This window comes from Labrus bergylta, chromosome 2 (genome assembly GCF_963930695.1).
Source record: "Labrus bergylta chromosome 2, fLabBer1.1, whole genome shotgun sequence".
NCBI lineage: Eukaryota > Metazoa > Chordata > Actinopteri > Labriformes > Labridae > Labrus > Labrus bergylta.
This window is the reverse complement of record NC_089196.1, coordinates 6,710,094-6,735,235: the sequence shown is the minus strand read 5'-3', so window position 1 is coordinate 6,735,235 and position 25,142 is coordinate 6,710,094. Positions and strand designations below refer to the sequence as shown.

The window sequence follows — 25,142 nt, the reverse complement described above, 5'->3', positions numbered from 1 at the left end:
AAACTATAAATAAATAGCAAGGCAGGTAATTCATACTTTCTTTCTTTTGTTCTCGTTTCAAAAACAAGACAAGCAGCTCACTGACAGCTAAGTGTTTTTATTTAAATCTTATACCTACTTTCTCCAAAACAAATCATATTAAAACAGTTAAACCAAAATATACATCCTCAAAAAAAAAAAACAGGTATGATCTCAATATGTAGAAAAACTTTACAATAAAATATGTTAACACACAAATGTTCATTTGCTTTTGAGAGATGTAGAAAAGAGAGATGAGAATTCAATATCCATCATGAGAAGAATATACAGTGAGAAACAATTAAAGGACAGAGAGGTTTCACATTTACAGAAAACAGTTCTGAAACAGTTTTCAAAGGCTTAAAATAAACATTATTTACAAGCTGGTCGGTTTCCTTCCAATGCAGATTCATGTCTCCTCTTAGCTGTGCCTTCATAAACATGAAACTGCCACACATGTTTTTTTATAAAAAGCTATAAAAGAAGCACAAAAAGCGCTTCATCAAAGTACTAAAATAAAGCATCACACATCACCTCTCACTTCACTTCATGAGAGAAACAAATAAAATACATTTTTACACCCACATGTTTCTGCACATAACTCACAGAGGCTGAAGAATTAATCAGAGACAAGAATCCACACTTCCTTCACGCCCTCTCTTAGGGAAAACAGTTCATCTGATGGGCTTGATTCAGAAAACAAACAACAGTTTCTCAGACAGCGGGGAGAGAAGCTGAAGGTTTGTGTGAGGTGAGGGTTCAACGTCGGCGGTCGAACTCGCTGATCTTCCTCTTGATGTGCGACAGTTTGGAACGGAGATATTTACACCTCTTCTTCTTAATCTCGTAATGTGGGGACTGGAGGGGAAGAAGAAGATATACTTTATTAATCTCGCGAGGAGAAATTCAATTTAACACAGCTATTTAACATGCTAAACACACATGGACTGAAATACACACATATGCACAAACAGGATCCTATGTACATGCATTAATGAAGAGATGTCAGAGTGAGGGGCAAGCTCACTCAGCTGGTGGTGGTGGGGGGGGTGTTCTTGATAAAATAAGATGTATGAGGCCTACCTTCTTGAGATTCTTCAGTTTGGTGTATTCATCCATGGCATCCTGAGATTAAGAAAAAAGGTAAATTAGTTTTTTAATTTGTCACTCAGGAAAGCATCAACCTCAAATGCTTGAATGCTTAATATCAAAAATGCAGTTCTTACTGGATAAAATGTTCACTTTCGATATGTCTAACTATATAAAAAGGTATGGTAGTCAACTTTTAGCATTGTCTTTATCAAAACTATAAAAAGTTTCTGTTCTGTTTTTCTTTCTTGAACTTTATCCCAGGCACTAAAATCAAAGGACTGTGATATGTTTGTAGTCCATTAGCCAACATTTTAAACATAACAGAAACTCATTAGCAGGGACAAAAACTGTGACTTTGTCTCATTTTTTGTTTTCAACTTAACTTTTCTGTTAGTACTCATGAGCACAGACTGTTGTTTTGATATCTGAAGAAAGTTGGACTCACCAGAAACTGAGGACTCCCCTCAGTGTGTCGGTCCAGCTCTCGGTCCAGCACTGCCAGGTCCTGGTTTATGCCGTCCAGCTCGGCCTGCAGACTCTTGTACTCCTGATGGTCCTGATCAAACTCGCGTTTGTAGTTCAGACGCTCTTGTTCATCCACAATGGAAGGATACAAACTGCAGGTGACAAAGGAGTTCTATTAACTCGGGAAAATCATCATACATTGTCCACTAAAAGTAAAAACTTTCGCAAGTGAAATGCAAGAAGAACAAAGTCAAAGATAAAGACAGTGCCATTCATCTTTTCGTCTCAAAACGCAGCTCAATAATCGTTCTCATTTCACTCACACACTGAAGTCCTCCTCCTCCAGGTCGTCTCCAGACTCCATGCCGGGGTCATAGTCCCTCAGTGTGGGCTTCAGGAAGCCAACAGAGCTGCTGATATCGGAGTCTCTGCAAGAAAGAGAAAAATGTAAACATTATTATCAAGCTTTTAAGATTATATTTTAATTCAAAGCCTGCAGAAGAAAAACTCCTGGACTCCCTGCAGTTTACCTGCATAACCAACAGGTCTGCAGAGGATTTTGCAACTTTCCTTTTGCTTATTGTGATGCCTTCACTGACATCACGTAAAGTCTGTGAGGGCACAAGACTGCTGCTGACAGACTACAACAATAGCAGACATTTTGTTCACTGCTATAATTGATATGACAACATCATTCTCTATCCTCGCGATGGAGGTACATTTTATTACTTGAAAAAAAGTTTGAAGTGTCACTTCTTAAATGTTTATGCTTTTTGAACAAGAAAGACCAAGTAAACAAACCGACCCAGCAAAAAATCTATCCACTTCCTTGGCAGAGGTCAGAACTTGACAGCCAAACCCTGATACTTGAACCTGGTTGTGCTTTGCCTCTGAAATATGTTCCCTGCCTCATATTTTGTCAGAGAGAGGGAGGTGCAGAAGACTTGGATGTTAGGGTATCATCTTTTTATTCGTCAAATATTAAAAGATGCAAAGAGGACAAACATGGTTGCTGCACGCTGCACTGCTTCGGATTATAGAATGTGGCATCTCCTTTTTACATCTATTTTATTAAATCCAGTGAAGTGAGCCCACATTTTTTATGTTTTGCCCGTTTAGAGAAGAGCCAGAGTGTAAACATGCAGTTACACAACATCAAACCTCCTGATAGCAGCAGATTAACAGATACTAACTCACCTGCTATGTTTAAATGATCAAATTTAAAATTGTCTGTACAGAAACCAGTCTACATTTTATCAGCTAGATTTTACCTTAGTCCAACATGTCTATTAGTGTGAGTCACATTTGAGTCATTTTTACCCTTTATGTGTTAGTTGACGATATCAGAACATTGTAGTCCAGTTTTAGTCAAATAGTCTTATATGTAATCAAAATGTTTTCTCTCTTTAAACTAATTCAATAAGACCAAATGTAAAACACAACAAAATCCTAAAACACACACACAGGGAACATTTATTTCAGTTTCAAACGTCATGCTGATGAAAATACTGACATACTATGAATGCAGGACTTGCAGTGCATGTTATTGCTACTTTTACTACGCCCACTGTCACACATTTTAGCACAGACGAGCTACAGATTAAACCCATTAAACATCTTTTTATACATCTTTATAAAGGCAGGCCTTAAACTTGTGAGGTTCATTATAAAGCTAATGACAGAAAAACTATACTGTCATTTTTTTTTATTATCAAAGATCTATTTTAAATCCTCACCCTCTCATATTTGTCATGGAATAAAGGTTGTTGACTCACATTTGTCGTCATAATTTAGTCAAGAGCCCCTAGTAAATTGTGTCGTACGAAGTCAGGAGGAGCAGATGTAAAAACATAGCAGGAAAAATTTATGAGAAATCAATGTCTGTTAATCTGCTTCTCCACATACTTCTCTGCACCTTTGTTGATATTGTTTTTCTGTCGAAGAACTACACATAGAATTGATATGAAGGCAAATATTCTGATTAAAGCGTCGTATAGCGTACTCTGTTGCTTTGTCCGCCACCTCTGTGTTGTTCTTTTTGCTTCATGCTCCCACCTCCACCCCCTTCATCTGACAGATATAGCACTACCACTTTGATGTGCATTTGTGGACAACAAACCCATGAAGATCATGGGGCTCAAATGTTCTAGAAAGTTTCAGGAGTGCATATGTGAAAACAGCTTGAGTTGCTCTTTCACACATGTCCTCCACAGCAGGTGGGAGGTGGGGGGGGGGGGCAGCACATGACATAAAAAGGATGCACCAAAATATTTGACCAAGAAAGAATCTGATGCTTTCACAAACGTTTTTTGTCTTTATGTCAGGGCTACGTGTAATTGGATATTTACAGTTTAAACAAATGAATGGAAAAGAACATACCAGCAATAGAAAACACAATGTATCAGGTTCATTTAGTGCAAGACGATTGCACCAGTTGCAATCATAGTGAGTTTTGCTATGACCCTGGCAAAAAAGATCTAGATGAAGTTGGAGTGAAAAGGGGGCACTGGTAGCGTAGTGGTTAGGGCGTGCACACCACATAGGGAGGCTGTGATCCTCCAGGCAAGCAGCCTGGGTTCGAATACGACCCGTGAATCCTTTCCTGCATGTAATTCCCCACTCTCTCTTGCTCACTGATTTCTGAGTCTATCCACTGTCCTATCTCTAAAAAGAGGCATAAAAGGCCAAAAATAAACTTTCAATTATGGAAATTATCACGAGTTTCATGTTTAACTCACCCAGGCAGGTAGAGAGGTTTGTTGTTGTCCAGCTCGTTCAGAAAGTCTCTGGACCCCCCGACATGAGGATTAGGGGCGTTCAAAGGCACCTCGGGGTCACCAGACACTTTACTCACCTGAGAAGAGAGAAGGTCCAACAGTTTTTAATCAGAGTGAAGATAGAAGTGATGAAAAGATACAAGTGACACTCTACTCATTATCAGAACACGTTAATGTTCATTATCTTTCTGTATGAGAAACAGGTGTATATATTCTCTTTTTATTGTCTAAAAGAACGACTTTGATAGGTCATCAGATTTGGCATGAAGAAGAGATGTTTATCACACACACAGAGCTGCCAGCCAAAAGTCTACAACCCCAATCAGCTCACTTTTTTTTTTTTCTGTCCACATCCCTTCATGTTTGTTCCCTTCACTGCATCATTGAACACAGACCCAACCTGTAACCCTACTTTTAATGACTGTTCATGGTTTACAAAGATTTTATCTACTGAGCTCTCCTCCTCTTAAACAAACAGACCCAGTTTAAAAACAAACAAGCATTTAAATCACTGAATAAAGCAGCAGTCTGTTTTGCTTTAAAGCAACTCTTTTGAGCTTTGGCCGACTGAGAACGAGATCAGCTAGTGAGCGTCTAACTTTAGCTCACTAGCTGATCAAAATCTTTCTTTGGTTATATTTTATAGTTAAAAACAACAGCGAAATCGTCTGAAAGATTAGGAAAGAAGAATTTCTTATGAGAAACTCTGATGAACACGTGTCTTACAGGTAAAACGTGAAGCTTGTGTAAGCTCATGTGCAGGACTTTGTTGTTGCACTAAACTGAAAAAAAGAGGGATTGCAGAAGTCAAATAAAAGAAGAAAAGAGCGCTGTCTGGTCACAAAAAAGTATGTTGGAGAAGCTTTTCTGATCAGGATGTAGTTTCTTGAGATTTATGAGCTGCAGTCGAGTACAGCAGTTATTTCAAACTGAGGTTAAAAATCATGGGTATTTAATAGGCATGGAGAGTTTAATGAGGAGGATCTTACTCTCTGGGGGAAATTTAAGACCTTTGGTTTTGTAGCGTGAGCCAAACTGATGACTAAAAGTGAAGAAACTTTATTTAAAATACTTAACATTTGACCATTAGCCTGCTATATTTTATCAGTCTTTAATGTTCCAATGGTTGGTTATTATCTTCTTACCTTCATATGTTATAAACTTAATTAACAATCAACACATCACTTTTAGACTTCAGGCTCTTATCTGTATTTACCTCCTAAAAAGATGTCTAGCCTGCGGTTTCAGTCAGGTTTACCTGAGGCTGCTCTGGTTCGTGTCCTACTTTACGCTTCATAAACCTGTTCTCTCCATATGATAAACATTCAGCTGTATGTGGTTTTTCTCTCCCGACTGACCGGTCCGTCTGCTTCTGCCTGCATGCCTGAATACCTGTGTTACGTCTCTCAGTCACAAACACTGTGTGCTGGGAAATGTCACACAGCTGGAATTGAAACTATGAGATGACATTAAAACTTACATTACGTACACAGTGTGTCCCTGTCCTCACATACACACACATCAATGCTTTCACTGGAAAACACTTTTATCTTCTGTTGTAAATGAACTCTCTAGGGCTTCAGCATTGTTAAGATATTTTAACACATCATCATGACAGCACAACAAACACAGTGCAACTGAGAGTGAGTGAAAAAAACCACACCCAGAAACTACAAATGAAACCCTCCTCACCTGACAAAGGCACGCGCACACGCGCACACGCGCACACACACACACACACACCTATATCTTCCTCCTCTGCCTAAGCTAATAGCTCATGTTGTTTCCGCATCTTCTTCAGGTTGCTTTTGTTCTTTTGCATATTTGTTTTCTGAGAAAAATAACTGTATTTGTACATCATCATTCCTTTGTGTACTTCAAGGCTGTATGGAGGTCTTTGAGTTTTCTTACAAAAACATTTTTGTCCCATAGATCAAAAAGCACAACGTTTTTACCCAGAATATAACAACACACCAAAGAGACAAATAATGGGCCAAAAAAAAACTGAAGTTTAATCTAATTTTATTAGGTATGGTTAAATGTTAACTTTAAATACCGTATTTTCCGCACTATAAGGCGCACTTAAAAGCCTTTAATTTTCTCAAAAAACGACAGTGCGCCTTATAATCCGGAGCGCCTTATATATGGATCAATTGGTAAATTGGTTGATCCATACTGGTTGTACACGGCGCTCAGCGACACTGACTCGGATAATGACGAGAGGGAGCCGGGCATGTTGGATGCCGTACTCGCCCAACTGTTCAATTCGGACACTGAAGAAGAAGAATTCGAGGGATTCGTGGACGGGGAATGAACTGAAAAAGTGAGCTTTACGTGTTATACGTAACTGAACAATGTTGAGTTATGCACTAACGCAGGGGTGCCCAACCTTTTTTGAACCAAGATCTACTTTTAAAGTTACCAGTCTGCCGAGATCTACCAGTCCACATAGTGAGCCATAGCCTTTACCAACAGCCTACAAACGCATTTAATACTCACACAACAAACAGAAAATAATAAATGAGAGTTCTGTAAAAAATAATGCAGACTACAGACTACAGCAGGCTGCTGTGAGATGATTTTGCTTTTGTTAAATTAGCTGCAGACACGGTGAGAGTGAACGGAGTAAAGTCCAACCGACCGTTTGACCGGGTCACGTGTGTTCCCACCTCGGTCCGTACGGATCACGGATCAACTGTGTGCTGTAGCACTAAAAGTAAAAAGTAAAAAGGTTCGCGTGGTGGCTGGCGCTCCAGTGCAAGTGTGTGTGTGTGTGTGTGTGTGCGTGTGCGTGTGCGTGTGCGTGTGCGTGTGCGTGTGCGTTTGCGTTTGCGCTGTTTGTTGGTGTGTCTCGTCCCCCGCGATGCTCACAGTCATGACAGCAGAGAGGAGCAGAGAAAAGTAGCTGCAGCTTCATCAAATGCTCTTAATACTCGTAGCATAGTTTCTATATATGACTTTTTGGTAAAACATTTCCCCCCCGGTTTTACCTGCATGTCATTGCGCATGCCTGCACTCTCTCTTGCGCGCGCGCTCTCTCTCTCTCTCTCTCTCTCGCTCCCCCGCTCGCTCTCTCGCTCGCTCTCTCATGCACGCAGCAATTTCATGAATAAATGAAAAATTAAATACACACAGGTCGGAAGTATACTTGGGCTCCCAACACAGGTATCGTGTGTGGGAAACAGTGCAATGAGATGAAATTGAAATCACTTTTCTATTTTACAATTGTATTTTATATTGACAAAACATCTCGCGATCGACTGAGAATGAGTCAGCGATCTACCTGTTGATCGCGATCGACTGTTTGGGCACCCCTGCACTAACGTTTGAATTAGCGGTATCAGACTGTGTTTCTTTTACGTGTTTACAACTGAACAAGGCTGGGAGATATTGTGAATATGCACATTAACGTTTGAACAACGTTGAGTTATTGTGAATGCACTACGTATAAAACTACGTTTTGAGAGTTAAGAGAAACGTCAAAGAAATAATTTATTATTTGGGGAAATCGTCTTATGTACTTTTGTTTTTGTAGTTTTATACGTATTTATATTTATATATTCACAATATCTCCCAGCCTTGTTCAGTTGTAAACACGTTCTATTCTATGCGCCTTATAATCCGGTGCGCCCTATATATGAAAACAGTTCTAAAATAGGCCATTCATTGAAGGTGCGCCTTATAATCCGGTGCGCCTTATAGTGCGGAAAATACGGTACATTTTAATTTGGCTTTATTTTCTGTTTAATTTAAGAGTGTGTCAAATTAATTAAATCTGGTCATCTTGCTTCCCTTTCACTCTTGTATTTAAACACAGAAACACACCTGCACCTCTCCTCTCTTCCTAGCTTTATTATTTTGGGTCTCTACTCCTATGACAATTTTTATCAGCAGCATGTTACAATAACACTAAAATAACATCAGCTGCTATTTGAAAAGTTTAGCTCTATATTCTCTTGTCAAATCAGGTGATCTGTATGTGTCTTATTGTTGATGACGTGGCGCAGCACAACAAACATCCTAAACTATGAGTGCTGACTAACATCCACAGCAAGCAGGTGCAAAAAAACATATGAACAATTGCAGAAGATGCTTCAGTTTTAACATATGATGTTGTACCTTACTTGATGCATGTATGGGAGGGACGTACCAGTGGACATCCCTCTCGCTGTCTTTCGCAGATATACTGTATACCGATATAGTGATATACTGTGCCCGATTATCATCTAATGTGTGGGAAACACTGCAGAGACTTTGGAAGTTTTGTGATCTTAAGAGTAGAATTATAAATTAAATTACAATTCAGGGGCTGAAAAGCACTCCACAGCAAGTGTTTGTAAAGACTGACCCAGTTTACGACAATATGTGGATTTACATTCTGTCCATCGTTCTTCAAACTGTCAGACTTTGAAGGTGCATTTACTTAATCCAGTGTTTATACCTGAAGCAAACACAGATACTGCCACACAAATTAAAACACACACACACTCACCCACTCTCCGATGCTGTTGTGTGGAACTGAACTGATGACCTTCACCTCCTCCCACAGGACGCGTTCCCGGCCGTAGCGCCTGATTTGGTTGCGAGTTTTCACTGCGAACACCAGCAAGATGATGAGAGCCACAAACACCAGGAAGCCCAGGACGATGGCTACGGCCTGAGGGGAGAGCAGGATTCAACATCAGTCGGATGAAATTAATCAAACTTAAAGTATAAAAAGAGGTCGAGGTGTTTGAGTGATCAGATGAAGGCATTCTGGGGGGGATTGTTAAACCAAATCCTATTTTTCAGAGGTAACAGAAGCGTTACAGAGGCTAGACGGCCAGAGGGGGAGCGTAGCGTTGTGTGTGCGTGCATGTCTGACTGTGTCTATGTGCAGCGCCCGCTGTGTCGTGTTTCCACAATGCTGAAACGCAGAATTCACAGACTGGGACACCAATATTACTACGTTGCAGGATGAATATGAATGTGTGGTCAGTGACTTCAGAGCACTATAATGCTGAAGTGTTTTCACTACAATTCATTTGGGGTTAGCTGCCCACCAACATCTCTCACATCTTTTTGTTTCTTTACTTCATTTTTTGGGCTTCTGAATACAATTGATGGCAAGGGTAAAGGAAAAAGAAGTGTTTTTAATAGTGTTCTTCATTTCTTATTAATCTGATAAATTGTGTTTTTAGCTCAAGGTCTTAATTTGCGCAGTAATTTGTCTTTGAATGTACATAGTGTAATAAACGTTTTGTTTTGAACTCTCTGAAGCACTTTGAATTCTTTATGTATGAATGGTGCTCTATAAAAAAACTTGCATGGCCAGAGAGCTGAAGTAATTACTGTGTAATGAAACTGCTTTGGTAGGTTCTTCTCCTCTCTTTTGTTTAAACCGTGAATATGAATGACATGTAGCATTGATACAAAGGTTAAAATGGTCAATATAGCATCTGTCTCAGGTGCATTGTCTGCCATTCCCATGTTGTTCTTTATATGACATGTCTTGCCTCCTGAAACCCCTCCTCTGACAGCTACCCTACCTGTCGTTACGCAGCCAGTCCTGTTAGTATGATTAGCTGGGCTAGCTAAGCAACAGCCTAAACCCTGAGATTGATTGACACATACAACAGTGTTGACCTATTACTGGTGGTGCATAAGTGATGTTTTTTCTATTGGTTAAAAGAGAAACAGCCTTGTCATTGATTGAGGAATCAGTGTTGCAAGCATGGTGTATTGTTTTGGTATTTCTGTTGGTTAAAAACAGGACATATTAATGTTTTAGAGATGTTTGTTAGGACTTGGGACACGGAGCTGAAATTTGAACAAGGCTGAAATGTTCTTGAATTCTTATTGGTTCATGTGTAGAAAAGCTTTTTAGTTTATGCAGCCTAACTCTTCAACTAAAACCATCAGCACCAAAAGATAAAACGGCATGTCGTACCTCCTGTGGCTCGACCACGCAGTAGTGGTACAGGTACTTGTTGAAGAAGTTGCCCTGGGCCTGGGCCTGGGCCTGGGCCTGGGTCTGGCTCTGGAACTGGGCACACATCTGGATCATCGGGTTGTAGTAGTTGGTGCCTGTGGACTGAGCGGTCGGGTTCACGGCCACCAGGTACACGATGGTGGCAATGAGCATGAGAAACGCCAGGATGGCACAGATCACAATGGCGGCTAGGTAGAACTTTGGTGACTGGGCAGAATTTTGCTTGGAAACGACCAAGACGAAGATGATGAGCACGGCAATGAAGATGATGCCGGTGATGGCGATAATGAAACCTTTTCCAGTCTTTGGATCGACCTGTGATCCTCCGTAACCATAACCAGAACCACCTCCAGACCCGCCGTACGAACTGCCGTACGAACCGCCATAAGTGCCGCTGTAAGAGCCGCTGCCATACGAGCCGCTGCCGCCGTAACCAGGAAGCAGACTGCCTCCGCCACCAAGACCCATCAGGCCCATGTCATAATCCCAGGCAAGCGTGGAGGCCACACACGCAAACACAGCCACACACATGATGATGATGATAATGCACAGTATCTTCATCACGCCAGGGGGAGACGTCCAGCGGTAGTAGTGCAAAAGATTCTCTCCAGGGTAGTAGGAGAAGGCGGGGTTAGACATGAACTCGCTGTGTCGGTGTCTGCTGCTGTGACTGAGGAGGAGAAGAGAGGAGGCAAGGACAAGGAGGAGAGAAGAAGAATAGATTAAGTGAACCTTTATTAAGTGACACAAATATATTCCAAATAAATTATTATTATTTGGCTGTTTTCTTTGCAGAATATTACCGAAGCCCTTAAAGGCTTTATATGTGATTTTTCACACTTAAATATAATATAAATCAAGTATATCCTCTGAAAATAACTCTGTGAGTCATGACTGTCTACAATGGGTGTAACACCCGAGTCCCACTGTCTGTGATGTTTTCAGAGTTTTCAGAGTCCTATCTAAAGTTTGTTTACATTGCCAGGACGGCCGGCTGACTCCTCCCCTCGAGTATAAAAGTTGTTTAATTGAGGGACTAGCATCCAAACATATTATGTGACTCAATTTTTCCCGTGATAACAAAAATACTTTTTTTGAAATCTCCAGAAAACGACTGAAACTAAGTCGTTATCACAGGAAAACGTGTGATGTCATGCTGCATTAAAACAATGAAACACTAGTTATCGAATGAGTAACAGATAAACATTCTGTTGATGAAGTATCCCACTGAGATCTGAGGTTTGATGTTTTTGTCTGATAAACACAAGAGACACGAGGGAACAGTTAATAAGAGAAAGAAAAATGGACGTACTGTTTGCCGCCACTCGACCTGTAGGGTTGGGAGTTTCTAGGCATGATGACATGAAACTGGAACTTTATCTGCAAAATAAAACAAACACACACAAATGTTAGTCCTGAAAAACATTTTTAAATTATCGGTATCTTATATCTTTCAATATCAGTACAATGTAAAAAGTAAGTAACAATACCAGATTTGTAAACGTTGATATGATTTCCAATAACAATCAAACAATATTGATATCTGTTTTGATACCACAGCAACAAAATTGGAAGTCATGTGCACCCAATACTGATTCATTTCTTGGAATTAACAAAAAAAAGCAGGAACACTCCTGCGAACTGTCTACATTTTTCAAACACAGAACATTAAATTTCTGAGAACATGAATTTGTAATCTTTTTTTTGAGACCACAGAAGAAGAAAATGTAAACATGAAACAGCTGGTTAGCATTTCTTATCCAACTTAGTTTAGCATTTATATAACGTGTATCATTTCTATAATCAGTGCAGCATCCCGAACCTGTTGGAATATTTCTAACCCAATGGGCAGGATTAAATTCAATTCACACTCAAACTGACTGATGAAGGTGATCTATGTAACGATACCTCGCAATTAAATTTAAAATCAATACAAAGTATGACCAATTCGAAAACAAAAAAATATATTGCAATACAAGTTTATTTTTTTACTTGACTTTTAAATTGACTTTATTCTGATGTCTTTTTAAAAATAAAACAATCCTGTGAAATCGTATCGTGAATCCAGCATTGTGATACGTGTCACATCTAGAATTAGATAACAATAAAGTCAATCATTACAAATTAAAATAAAAAAGTAAATAAAAAGGTATATAAGATTTTTAAATGTATCAATCAGGGTGATAAGTTGATAAGACAAGAAAATGTGAAGATAATTCAAAACCTTTGATAAGTTAATGAATGTCACAGAAAATACAATTTAAACAGATTTCAGATGAAGGAATATTTTGTCAAACTTCCAAACTTAGGTGTATTAATCTTTATTTTGTAACATAAACTAGAATCTTAGAAGTTTATTAGTCTAACTTCTAGTGAAAAATATCTCATTACACTTATTTTAAGCCACATTCAAGTCCAGACATACATCTTGCTGTAAATAAACTATTAAAAGCCTGGGCCATTTTTACTTCAGTCTATGAAATGACCCTGCCTTGATTTGGGAGAGGCGCCAATGCGAAACGGCTCTTACTTATTTTCAAACAACATTCATACAGAGCAAGAATGAGAAAGACTATTTCCCACTTCAAATACTTCTGTTCCTTGCTGCTTTTTCTCAGTTTTGATCCACAAACTATTTCAACACTACATTTATAGGTGCCTCTAATTGAGGCTGTTATATGTCAAAATGTGCAGCAACACCAGGCTGCAAAAAGAGACAATAGGCCTTAATTTAGGATGGACTTTTATTTTAAGTTTTAAGGTATTTCCAAATGTAAAAAGCAAAATACAAGTTTTACTAACCTGAATTAGTTTTAGTTTAGATATCAAAATAAGAGGTTCATCTGGACTTGTGGTACATGCAGCTTATATTTGGTGCAATTAGATATTTTTAGTCAGAAGTTAGACAAATACACTTGCTCAGATTTGACTTCTTGCAGTGTTGCTTCAGGTGTAAGTGGTAGCCTACTTCATATTCTATGGAAACAGTGTGTTTGTGTGGATATCAAACATGGTGGTTTCATAACTCTTCTGATGTCAAGGTAAACCAGAGACTGCTCAGAGGATACAGGGAGACATTCAAACTGGAGAACATGTGTGATGTTGTGATAATCTCCATATATCTTTGACTTTCTAACTTCAACTATGATGGACAGCTGGTTTGATTCAAGTCCTAATAGCCTCCTGCTGAGGTGAACCTGCTGCTGTTTGGTCTTCAGGTGTGTTTGTGGTAAAACAAAGCATCAGGTAATGGGTGGAGAGATACTGGCACACATACCGAGTCTGTCTGTTTCAAACATGATCAGCTGATAAGTCACAGAGAGAGCAGGGTTAGCTGGTTTCACCCTGAAACTAGTGACTCCGCAGTCCACCGCGCAGGAGGGAATTTAATTCAATTAGTCTTCATACAGAGCCTCAACAGACAGCTAGCCGCTTATTCACATCAAGTAGCCAACAGTTTGAGAGAGGACACAAACTAAATAATTCACATTTCAAATAACGCATAAGATAGGCTACATTTTAGCTGCGTTAAAGTAAATACGAGATAATACAAATGAACCGCTAACAAATACATTTATGGACCAAACATGCTCACTCTCAAGCTAATTTCAGACAAAGTGTTTCCTTATACATGGAGGGGATATTTTGTAAACCCAGGTGTTCTTCGACAGATTTTAAGGTAGATAAACACGTGCAGGTAAAGTTACTTTGTCCTTTTTTTAAACGTCACACCCTCAAATTGCGGGTTTAACGCGGTTTAAATAGGTTTTTTAAATGGACTCACCTCGTATGATGAACAGTGTTATCCGGACAAAATGAGACAGAGGATCCGCAGTGATGAACGCAAACAACACACTGAGCGCGCGACCGCTCAGGTAGTACAAAGAGACGCGCCTACAGGTGTGTGCGCGTCACGTGGTCTCCTCTTCTTCCTCCTCCTCCTCCTTCTCAGGTCATACAGGACGAACCTGTCTCTCACAGAAACCTGTCATGTTTCTGTGAGGGATGGACAGTATTAATATTACATAAGGTGTCAAATCAGTGCGTTTGGATTGATCTAAATTCATGAAAAAGGTGTTTTAATTCCATTACCTTAGTTGGATGTCTTAAGACGTGTTCATTTGATAGACTTACTTTCTTGTATTGTGCTTCTTGTCAGAATTTTCTGAATTATTTTAATCATTTTAATTATTTTAACTTGATACTAACCAAAGTGTTTTGTTAACACGTTTAACAGGCTATAGGCTTATGGTGATGACGCATTTATATAATATATAAATAATATTGGGACAAAGGTTTTTTTTCTTTTATGATACGTTTATACCTCTTTATTTTTATTTTCTATTGAGCTGATCTTTAGATGTATTTAAGACTTATTGATGTTTTTCTCTGTAGAAGTATTTCTTTATGTGATTTATAATACAACATTTTGCAGGTCAGAAGCTCTTTCATCGCACTTTATTAATATTTTTAGTTGATGAAATTAGTTTTGAGATCATTTAAATAATGATCTGAATTTTATTATGACTGTTAGGTTTAAGGAACCCATCTGAAAGTGACTGAACTATTTTACAAACTAAATCATGTACACAATAGCACATACAAAAGCATTCAATTGAGAAAATGTAAAAATCTGCTGTTTTTCCAAATTATTGAGAAAGGTGTAATTCAGAACAAAACAGCCCTGATTTTCTGGATTAATGACAATTTGTTAAATCTTAAAAATATCTGATTTTCTATTTTTTTATTATTTCAATTCAAAGTATTTTTCTTTTCTTTTTTACAGTTTTGCTCTGTTCCGATGTAACCTGAGGCCTGAAAAGCTGTCACACTGCTTCAGTCTACTGAGAATAAGATTAACAGGAAAACGCCTCCAGTGCAGCAAAACCTGACACCTGAAAAAAGAGAAACAAACACACCCAAGCTCAGTAAAACCTGTCCTCCAGGCTGAGAACCTGCACAGGTACAAGACGCAGGAACAACAGCAGCTATCTTAGAGGCGGGCACAGGTGTGTAGTGACACAGAGCTGCAGCACCAAGCTGACAGTCAGGGCCTCTAAATGAGATTAAACATGCATGCTCTCAGATTTGTTCATGTCTTCTACAGATGATTTACCAGCACCAAATATTCATGATACATACAACACTGTTTATTTTACTCTGTCTTATTTAACATCAATATGTCATCATATTATATTTTATTAAACTTTCTTGGCAATAAAACAGTCTTATTCTGGAAAAAAGAGTTTAAACTCAAAATGAATTTAAATCAAAAAAGTGGAATAAGACAAGATTTCAGACATTGGTTTCCCACTCTAACAAAGGTAGTGGAAATTCAGAGTGATGGGGACATCAGGTTGAATGGGACACTTAACAAAAATACTTACTTACCTGATGAAAGAAAATGAAATGTATTTTCTGATCCCTAACTGTGATACCACATTATGGAAATTACGCTTTCATTGGTGTGACATCACGTAGGTGGGTGGGGCAATTATAAAACAGGACCCTGTACTTCATGAGGTGAGGAGAATAACAGGAGCATTTGATAGTTTTCAGATTAAGGTTACTACATTTGCTAAGATGTCAAACTCTTTATGATTGGTTCATTAGCTTTATTTTTTAATCAGGCTAAAGAAGATGTGAAATCTTTATGAATGCTTTGTGTGCTCCAAATGAACAGTTTCTTATCGAGTGCAGACCACTAATCGAAATGTTCATGGACAAGCTGGATTAGGTGTTTCCCTTAACTCGTTGACCAGCTACCAAAAAAAGACCTGTTCAAATCCTGCTTGTCCATTTTACAATAATACACTAATCTAGCCTTACGTCAATAAAATGGGTTCAATAAAATTAGATTTAAAGCAGAATTTAAACTTAAAGGTGCACTGTGTAGTTTTGGTAGTGAAATGTGAAAATTGGATAAGTGTACATATTCTGTGGTACATGCTCATTTAACTCTATACACAAACTGTCCTCAGAGGAAAATATGTTCCCTGTAACACTGTTAGAAGATAAAACGCTATGTGAGACGTTATGATGGGGGGTCCGCAACAGTGAAACCGTAACTCTCCTGGTCGCTTTTTTAGCTCCAAACAGTGTTCAGGGAGCCATTTTTTCCTTTGAGTAAAGTTTGTGTATTTAGTTCATAAAATATAGCATATAATTGTTTCACTTCTCCAACTTTAGTGCACCTTTAAATAAAGCAAATGTATGAAATTTAAAAAAATATATATACTCACAGTAGTCTTAATCACTCATGTTACAAAAAAAAATGTTTTAGAGCAGTTAGACCACATTAAAATGTGAGCCATTCCTCCTTGGAATATGGTAAAACCTTCATTTTTCTTGAAATGGATCAGTAACATCTGCAGGGTTACAGAATTGCATCATGTGTTGGACTGCGTTTAAAAATGAATGGTGAGAACACAAGATGGAAACAAAATACATCGTCCTGATTTCCCTGAATTCCCCCTCGTCATTTTCTTTGAGAAACAAGAATAATCTGTGAAAAGTTTCCATCTGTGTTGATGTTCAGTTGTTATGGTAAACTCTTTTTTTGTAGTTGAAGAAATTAGAAGATATAATAAAAAAAATATCAACAATACTTGTATAATAAAGTAGCAAGACTCTCTTGTGCTTCAGCCTGTCCACAGATGGAGGTCGGTGTTCAGAGAAGGACATTAGGGTGTTTAAAAGTCATCTCTGAGGAAGACATAGGTGAATTGTGGTCCTTACTTATTTAATGATTTCTGTGCTCCAGTGTTTTTTTTAATTTATTTTGCCTGCATGAAGGAGTCCATTGAATCATCTTTAAATTCTTGTCTAACCTTTGTGATTTTACCGTTTTACCGTAACAACATTTTGGTTACAACTTGGATACAATCTCTGTCTCTTCTCTTTTTATGACTGATCATGATTTGATACCAATGTACAAAAAACAACTAAGTTTCAGTAATGAAATGTTGCTGATGTATTTACACAGTTGAGATATTGTGCACCTCACTCACCTTTCATATAAAATACCTACCTTTTTTTTTCCAAGCTTCAGTACTTTTAAATTGTGTGGGTCATTAAATTAAATGATTTTATCGTTGTGTGTGGTATCAAGGAGAAAAGAAGGAGGATCAACATTAATTTAAATATCTTAATGGAAACTTTAGGGGTGTGGTTTAAGTTACATCTCAGGGTTGGCTGAGACTTTGGTGGAGGGGCCCAGTGTGAGACCTTTTCATGGGGCACAAAAGTCAAAAAGTTCATTAGCGTTATGGCTAAAAATAATTTAAAAAAGCAAAGTACTAGTAGTCTGTATAAAATGTGCTTCATTGTCATAAATCATCAGGACTTACAAGATATGATACAAAACAATCACAAAATCAATGTACAAAAAAAAGAGTGTATAAAAAGGGGGTCTAAAACATAGATTAAAACACCCATTTGTAAAACATGATTTCAATATCATCATGACAGAGATTATAATCTCAGTAAATATTCACATTGTATCACATAGATTAAAAAAAAAATGTAAACAGCTGATAGTGAAACTAAAGCAACCAGCTGAACGTCCACAGTGCAACACAAACAAGTTCATCTCAAAATCTACTGACACCTCTGTCTGCTGCAGAGCCGCTGCTCTGATCATGCAGGCTTCATTATCATTCATTTACATCATCTCACTGATTTGATTCACTATAGACTGTACATAAGATATGGACGTAGCCTCCAGGACTGAAAAGTGAAGCTATGCAGAAATGTCTTAAATATGCATTTCTTTCCCTCGGTAAACATTTTCCGAACGAGTTTATAGTTTTATGGTCTTCTTCAACCCAGCATGATGTTCTTTTAGTAAATTCATGTCACATGTAGAGTCAAATAGACCAAAAAGCATGGGAGGAGTTTGTTTTAACACAACAATTATCAGAGAAGAGAGGAGCGATTAGAGGAAACGTATAACAATAACACAAGAGCCAATTAATTTTCTGCTTAAAGCTGAAATAAGAATGTGTTCCGCTGTGAACTGAACCCACCTGAGGAACCTTTGACCTTTTATCAGGAAGTTCAACTTTGTAACAGGAAGGGGCAAGATGTCAATACCATGGTTCCACCAGTAGCTCTGCTGAAGTCGTCTTCATATGAACAGTGATATGAACAGGGCATGCAATAGGACACATTATGAACACCTTACATTGACATTTATCTAGATATCACTTTATCTACAACAGCTATCTGAAGTTTACTGATGAGAGTACTTACTAACTGTGAGAATAATTATCTGGTGTGTCCATCTGTTTGGATAAAATATCAACATATCAACAATCAGCGAGTATGGGTTTCCATAAAGGAAGGCTCGGTTTGTCTGGTAGAGACTTCCTCTCTTTCAGTCCCATTTCATGCTCTCTACCAATCAGAGCACGTTGTGTAGCTGCATATGAAATTAAAACGTGTTATGTTAAACTGTAGTATTGTTCAGTTGTTGTCGTCCCAGTCTGCGACCTTGTTGTACTCCTGAATCTTCTGTTTGATATGAGACAGTTTGCTCTTCAGGTACTCACACCTTTCCCTTTTCTCCAGATATGTTGGATCCTGACAAGAAAAACAGGAACAAGTTATATTTTACCTAGTGACTGAAATTTTCCACAGGCGGATTGGGGATTTTCCTTTCATGACATCACAAAGGGCAGTAATCCCTCCCCCAGGTGGGTCACACTCCCACAGCTAGGTGTTTATTCTGCCTTGTAGGGTCTACCTTGCAATCCCCTTCCAGAGAGAGGCGTGGTCAGCACAGCTCATTTACATTTAAAAGGTACAGACACAGAAACAGCCTGTTCTGATCAGGGCTGAAATAGAGGGGTTTATAGACATGGTCAAATACAGGATCAGAGTGGAATTATAAGAAACTTCACAGACATGTTTTGGGGAGCTCTGAGTATAATATGTGACCTTCAATAATTCCCATAGTTTATGTTTAGTGAAACTGGTGAGGTATTAAAAGAACAGGTAGTGTTTATTTAACCATGTGGTTTCATCACAGTTAGTTTCAGCAGGTGGATGATGGCATGCTCACATTCTTTAAGAGTGTCTCACTCGTTAATAAAAGCACAGAGAACTTCCTTTTCTTTAACACTAATATGATTTTATAAACTTGTTTAGTCGTGATGAGGAGGATTATTGTTTTATATATTAAGATAAGCAGTTTTTGTGTTAGTTGTGTTAATAGTTTTTTTAATTCTATTTTTAGTATTTTTTAGTAGGTATTAGTATTTTGTTTGTAAAGGAATTGTTCGGTATTATGATTTAGCTCTTGTTATATTCATTATATTTAAATCTGGTTATGTATGCATGTTTGAGGCTTCTCTGTCGTCGTTAACTAAGCAATAAAAGCCAAAAAAGGTCAAATATAAGATGCAAGATGAGGTGACCCATGCAACGGTCAAACTGCCTGTCTAATGCAGGTCCCTCTGTATATGTTAATGCAATAGAAAACAACTATAACATCCTAAAATTATGAAAAAAGTATGAAATAAAAGGGGTGGGAGTGTTGTAAAAAAAAAGATTTTTGTTACGCTGAGGCTGCAAAGGGATAAATAGAAACACAGTGAGACCTTAACAGGAGCATGGACAGAAATAACCTCTTAAAAATCAGATAAAACCAGATAATATGAAGATATACTTACAGCTTTCTTTCTTTGATATTCCATAAAAAGGCCTTTAATCCGCTCCTTCTCCTGAAACAAAGTTAGCATGTTAGAGGACTGAGTTAATGTTTCCATGTGTGTGTGTGTGTGTGTGTGTGTGTGTGTGTGTGTGTGTGTGTGTGTGTGTGTGTGTGTGTGTGTGTGTGTGTGTGTGTGTGTGTGTGTGTGTGTGTGTGTGTGTGTGTGTGTGTGCGCGCGCGTATACGTGTGTTTCTGTTTATAACAGTCGTACCATCTGACTGGAGGGCTGAGCGGCGAGGTTCTGCAGCATCTCGTCCATCTCTTCAAACTTCTTGCTCATAACCTGGACCTCGGCATGAAGCTCCTTGTACTCCGCGTACTGGTCGTTGAACACGGCTCGGTACTGGTCCCTCTGCTCGTCGGAGCGTATGGCGCGGTACTTACTGTGAAAAAAACGACAGCTGCTGACTTCTCTTAAGATTTAGATCAGCAAACATTTTTTTGAGAATATATATTTGTAAAGATTTATTTGGGGGCTTTTAGCTCATTTTTTGGATAGGAGAGTAGATATAGTGGAAATCGGGGAGAGAGAGTCGGGAATGACATGAGAGAAAGTAGCCACATGGTCGGACTCAAACCCAGGCCGCACGTTTGAAGAACTACAGCCTCCATATAAGGGGCTTGACCCAGTGTTAGTCTAAAAACAATAGTCAAAGATTCTTCTTGCTGTTATGATTCTTCCTGTTCATACGGGGCATTTGTAGATTATTTTACAATCTCTATCTACATAAAAATGTAGAATCTGTAATCAGGTATCTGGATCTTCAGCATGGGAAGTGCTCTGGTTTACATTTGTAGTCTGAGCTGTACAATATCGGCATACAAGTGCTGCTAACGATCTTTTCTAGATCAAACATTTCAACTTGACAGACAAATCTCGTTGATGCCGTGTCACGAAAGCTTATCAGGGTTTAGATTTCCTGACTACCTTAAACGCATCAGAAATGACCGACCTCACCTCCATTCAACAAACAACCATTATGAGTAAGTAAGTTGTTTTCTCCTCTTGAGGACAGACCTGACAAAGCTTGACTGTGGCCATCAAAGTTACAATGAAATGTGTTTGTAAGATTGTAACAGATGCACAAACATGCAGTGGAGACTCTCCACATGTGAAGCTCAGCGTTACACCTACATGCTAACCAGCACAATAAAGTTTTTTTCATCTTGAAGTCGGACAGCACTATTGGGATCTAAAATAAAGGGACTTTATGTTAAATGTAAGGGGTTATAAGGTAACACTCACTCCACATAGTCGGCTATGACGACAGGTTTGGGGATGTGACCAGCGGGGATGTGACCTCGGAGGATCTCTGGCGCCATCAGGGGAACGGCTATAGAGCTGTTAGCGTCGTCCATGATGTCGGGCTGGATTGTGGGGAGGGGGGTCCGCTCTGAGAACCTGGAGCCTGGACCCAGCTGTGTTAGACAAAAACAGAGTCATGATCTCAGCTCGTGTACACACTATTACATTTAATGTCTGCAGTAGGTTTGTCAGGAGGACAGAATTATAAACTTTGATATGATACTAGCAAACATCAAACGATATCGATGCTTGTTTGGATACCACATCAACAGAAGTACAAGACACTCAATATTAGGTCATTTCAATTACCAAACATTCCAGACTGTCTTAATTGCACAAATATGTGGCAACACTTCGAAGTGCGCTCTCTGCAGCAGCTTTTGGTTAAAAACACAACTGAAGATTTCTTTTAATTATTTTGTAGTTTCTGATACTATCATTTAAATAACAGAGACTGTATTATTTTAAAACACGTGGAATCCAAATGTAATGTTGACAACCTCGGTCTGCAGTAACGTTTTAAAGTGATACTTACTATGGACAGAGGGACCGACGATCCGATAGTGTTCATCTGTTGAGAAGAACAAAAGATGAGGAAAGGTTGATTATAATTAAATGATCAGAAAACTATTCAGTTATTTATGAATCAATCATTTATCAAGCAAGGAACTTTCCCTAAAGACCAGGAACTGTTTTCTTTCATTAAATGGAGACTGAAGCTGCAGAATAAATTTACTTCTGCAAGAATTTCTGACTGACAACTGATGGCCAAGAACGGTCGTCACGAATCTCTCAAGGCATATTCATGAATACCTCTGAATCTGTGTTGCTGACCGATCCGATCTATTTTAGCCACTTTTGTGCTTCAACACATCACTGGAGTTACAGAGTGAAGCGGCAGACAGGTGGAGCAGGTTTATTTTTGGTTTTCATTCTGCGGGTGAAATCTAGAATGAACTAAAATGTTGACTCACGACCATGATGTGATGCTTCATGATGTAATCAGTTTTGTAATGGAAAAAAGAATGTTTAGTGAAGGTCATTGACTTTAGATGCACCAGCGGATTAATTTGCCTGATCTTTATGCATCTTTCTTGTAACTATTAGGTTTGGTTGCTATCAAGATTTCACCAAAATGTAAAAAAAATCTGCTTATCCCTGCTAGCTCATTTTACCAACCGTCCCTGATCATAACCGCCTTTTTCTCTGCTGCTGGCTGAAGCAATCAACTGGAGCTATTCCAAAACTTTCATCAACTTTAAATGTAAAAATAGGGCTAAAATAGGGAAGGTTTAAAAAATACCAGAGTTCCCCTTCCAGAAAAGGTCGGAGTTAAAGAATGCATAATCTTTTAGGGTCCCCTGAGGTATAAAAAGAAAGAAGTGTTTGTTTCAGACCTCCTGTGCGAGCGCCTCCTTCCTCATCCTGGACGCCTCGTGCCTCCACAGCTTAAGACACACGCCTGCACTGATGAAGTACAGCACCATGGTGATGAAGATGAAGACGATGGCCGCCGTCTGCCCAGCCTCAGTGCGACAGAACGCTCCGTTAACTCCGTTATTGAAGACGGGCATGTAACAGAGCCCCCCTCGGGTGGTGTCCCTCACATAAACAATCCCTGCAGACAGGTAGAGCACTGCCAACACCAGGTTGATGGAGCACTCTGTGAACGGCCACCAGGACGAGTCCAGCAGGATGGCTCTGTAGTACATGCTCATCCCCAGAACTACCAGGATGACGGTTACAATCCACGCCAGACCAGCCACCACCAGCACAAATGGAGTCTTAGGGCCTGTGTACTGCCCGCCACCGGATCCATATGCTCCAGCTCCTCCACCCAGTCCTCCAAACAGCTGGGGCTGAGAGTAGCCGAACATATTGAACCACTCATTGTCCTTATGAATGTAGGCACAGACGCAGGCAAACACAGCGGCCCCCAAGAGCAGCTGCACGCAGCCCAGGATCCTCAGAAGCCCCGCCCATGACTTCATGTAGGCATAGCGCAAGTGGTACTCCTCCACCCTCTCCTGGTAGGTGAGGGCTGACAGGTTAGTGGGAACGGCGGAGGCAGACTCGATTGCCTCGGCTCCCAGAAGCAGCCCGTCCCGCTCCTTCTGGGAGGTGTAGCTGCCTCCAGAGCCGCCGAACGGGTCCCTGAAGGAGCCAGGGAGGGATGGAGAGGGCGGCGCGGAGTGGGGAGGGGAGCAGGGGACTCCTGATGTTGTTTTACAGGGGGCGCTGTTCCTGGAGGAAGGGGCCGGGGAGTCAGGAGCAGCTGAAGGGGGGATGGTCCAGCCCTTGCTGGCGCTGTTCCCACTGTTTCCACGGAAGAAGTTCTTGACAGAGTCGGGGATGAAGCGGCGGACAGGCTTGATGTCCATGGCATCGATGTCACCCTCAGCCGGCTTGCCATCACTGGGGGGATAGAAGGAGTCAGGACCTATAGCTGGATCATCAGGTAGAGGGGGAGGGGGGAGGGGGTCTAAGCTGACAGCAGGGAGTGGACCGTGTGAAGGCAACGGGGGCGGAGGGAAGTCCTGGTCCCTCCATAAGGAACCCACAGGGACCTGGTCATAGATTGGGTACTCCCTCACCCGGTCAAACCTAGAAGCTCCGCCTCCTGAAGACATCTGGACCTAGGCTTTTACTGTTGAGTAAATCCGCAAAAATAAACAACACAATGCGGACTAAAACATTTCTGTTAAACCATTTTAATATATTTTTTCTGACCCATAACTGCTTTTTATACACAACTTAAATACAAGAATCTAATCAGTAAACTGGTTGTTTTCGCTTACATTTTGTCTTACATTTTTGACTGTTTAACTATTTATCCAAACTCGCTGATGTGTTGATGCAAAGTTGGCATCTAATGAAAACATTAATAAATAATTAGGCTACTCAATATCGAAAAAAGTAAGAACAAAATCTTTAAATAATTACATATCATTTCACAGTAATGAATTGTTTACTAATATCAGATACTTACATGATCATTTGAATTGTAACAAAATATCTAAATAGATTTTTCTAAAATATCATGTGAAAATAATGAATATAGAAGAAAAATGTCTTTCTAAAGACATTAAGCGTAGGTATGATTCTTACTACATTTCAGAAAAAGTTTATATTTTGAATGAAATGTCTCATTATTTTGAGGTATCTAGCGAAAGTTTCGTAAACCAAGATACCAAATCTTTATACAACAACAAAATAATAACTTAAAGTGGGTTTCTCCTTATTTTTTAAATAATATGATGTCATTTATAGTTACCAAGTCATTAAAGAAAGTTTCAAAACATTAGATGTTTTCCATCACATAGTCACATGTTTATTTACTGCACACAGGTAACAGCGATGTTAGCATCAATCCATTATTAGCATCTTAGCACTGACAGAGAACAGGTGTCTCCGCTTGAAGACACTCCCAGGTAAACCGCCGGTAAGAGTTAAATAAATAAAACAAAGCGTTACAGTTATAATAAACAAACACAACAAAGACCGACTGTCTCGTCCGTCTTTTGAAGAAGTTAAACTCTGTATTCGTGTCATTAAAAGTATAAATGACACGGTTTCAGACGATTGCTTACCTGCTGGTGCTTCTTCGTCGGTTTCTGTGATTAAAAGCAGCTACATCCTTCCTGACTGTTTGTCTGTTTGTCCTCTCTCTCACACTGATCTCAGGTCAGACATCAAGAAGAACTACAGGTTAACACAGGTGAACCAAAAGAAAACTACTGATCTGAGAGCAGTGACGCCTCAGGTAGATAAAACTCACCTGTCCAGTCTGACCTGCC

The 25,142-nt window shown here is 39.3% G+C and overlaps 1 protein-coding gene across 1 annotated transcript; it reads right to left on the bottom strand.

Moving 5' to 3' along the window:
* Positions 1–81: 81 nt before the first annotated feature.
* Positions 82–25,094, bottom strand: oclnb (occludin b). Its single transcript, XM_065961957.1, has 15 exons — positions 24,936–25,094; positions 22,743–23,992; positions 21,881–21,916; positions 21,286–21,458; positions 20,251–20,422; positions 19,998–20,048; positions 18,793–18,906; positions 11,636–11,703; positions 10,282–10,993; positions 8,845–9,009; positions 4,314–4,429; positions 1,899–2,003; positions 1,556–1,727; positions 1,102–1,143; positions 82–876 (listed from the first exon to the last, which is right to left on the bottom strand). Exons 2-15 carry the CDS (start codon positions 23,973–23,975, stop codon positions 778–780), a joined length of 3,258 nt encoding a protein of 1,085 aa, XP_065818029.1. The 5' UTR covers positions 23,976–23,992; positions 24,936–25,094; the 3' UTR covers positions 82–777.
* Between the last annotated feature and the right edge of the window lie 48 nt (positions 25,095–25,142).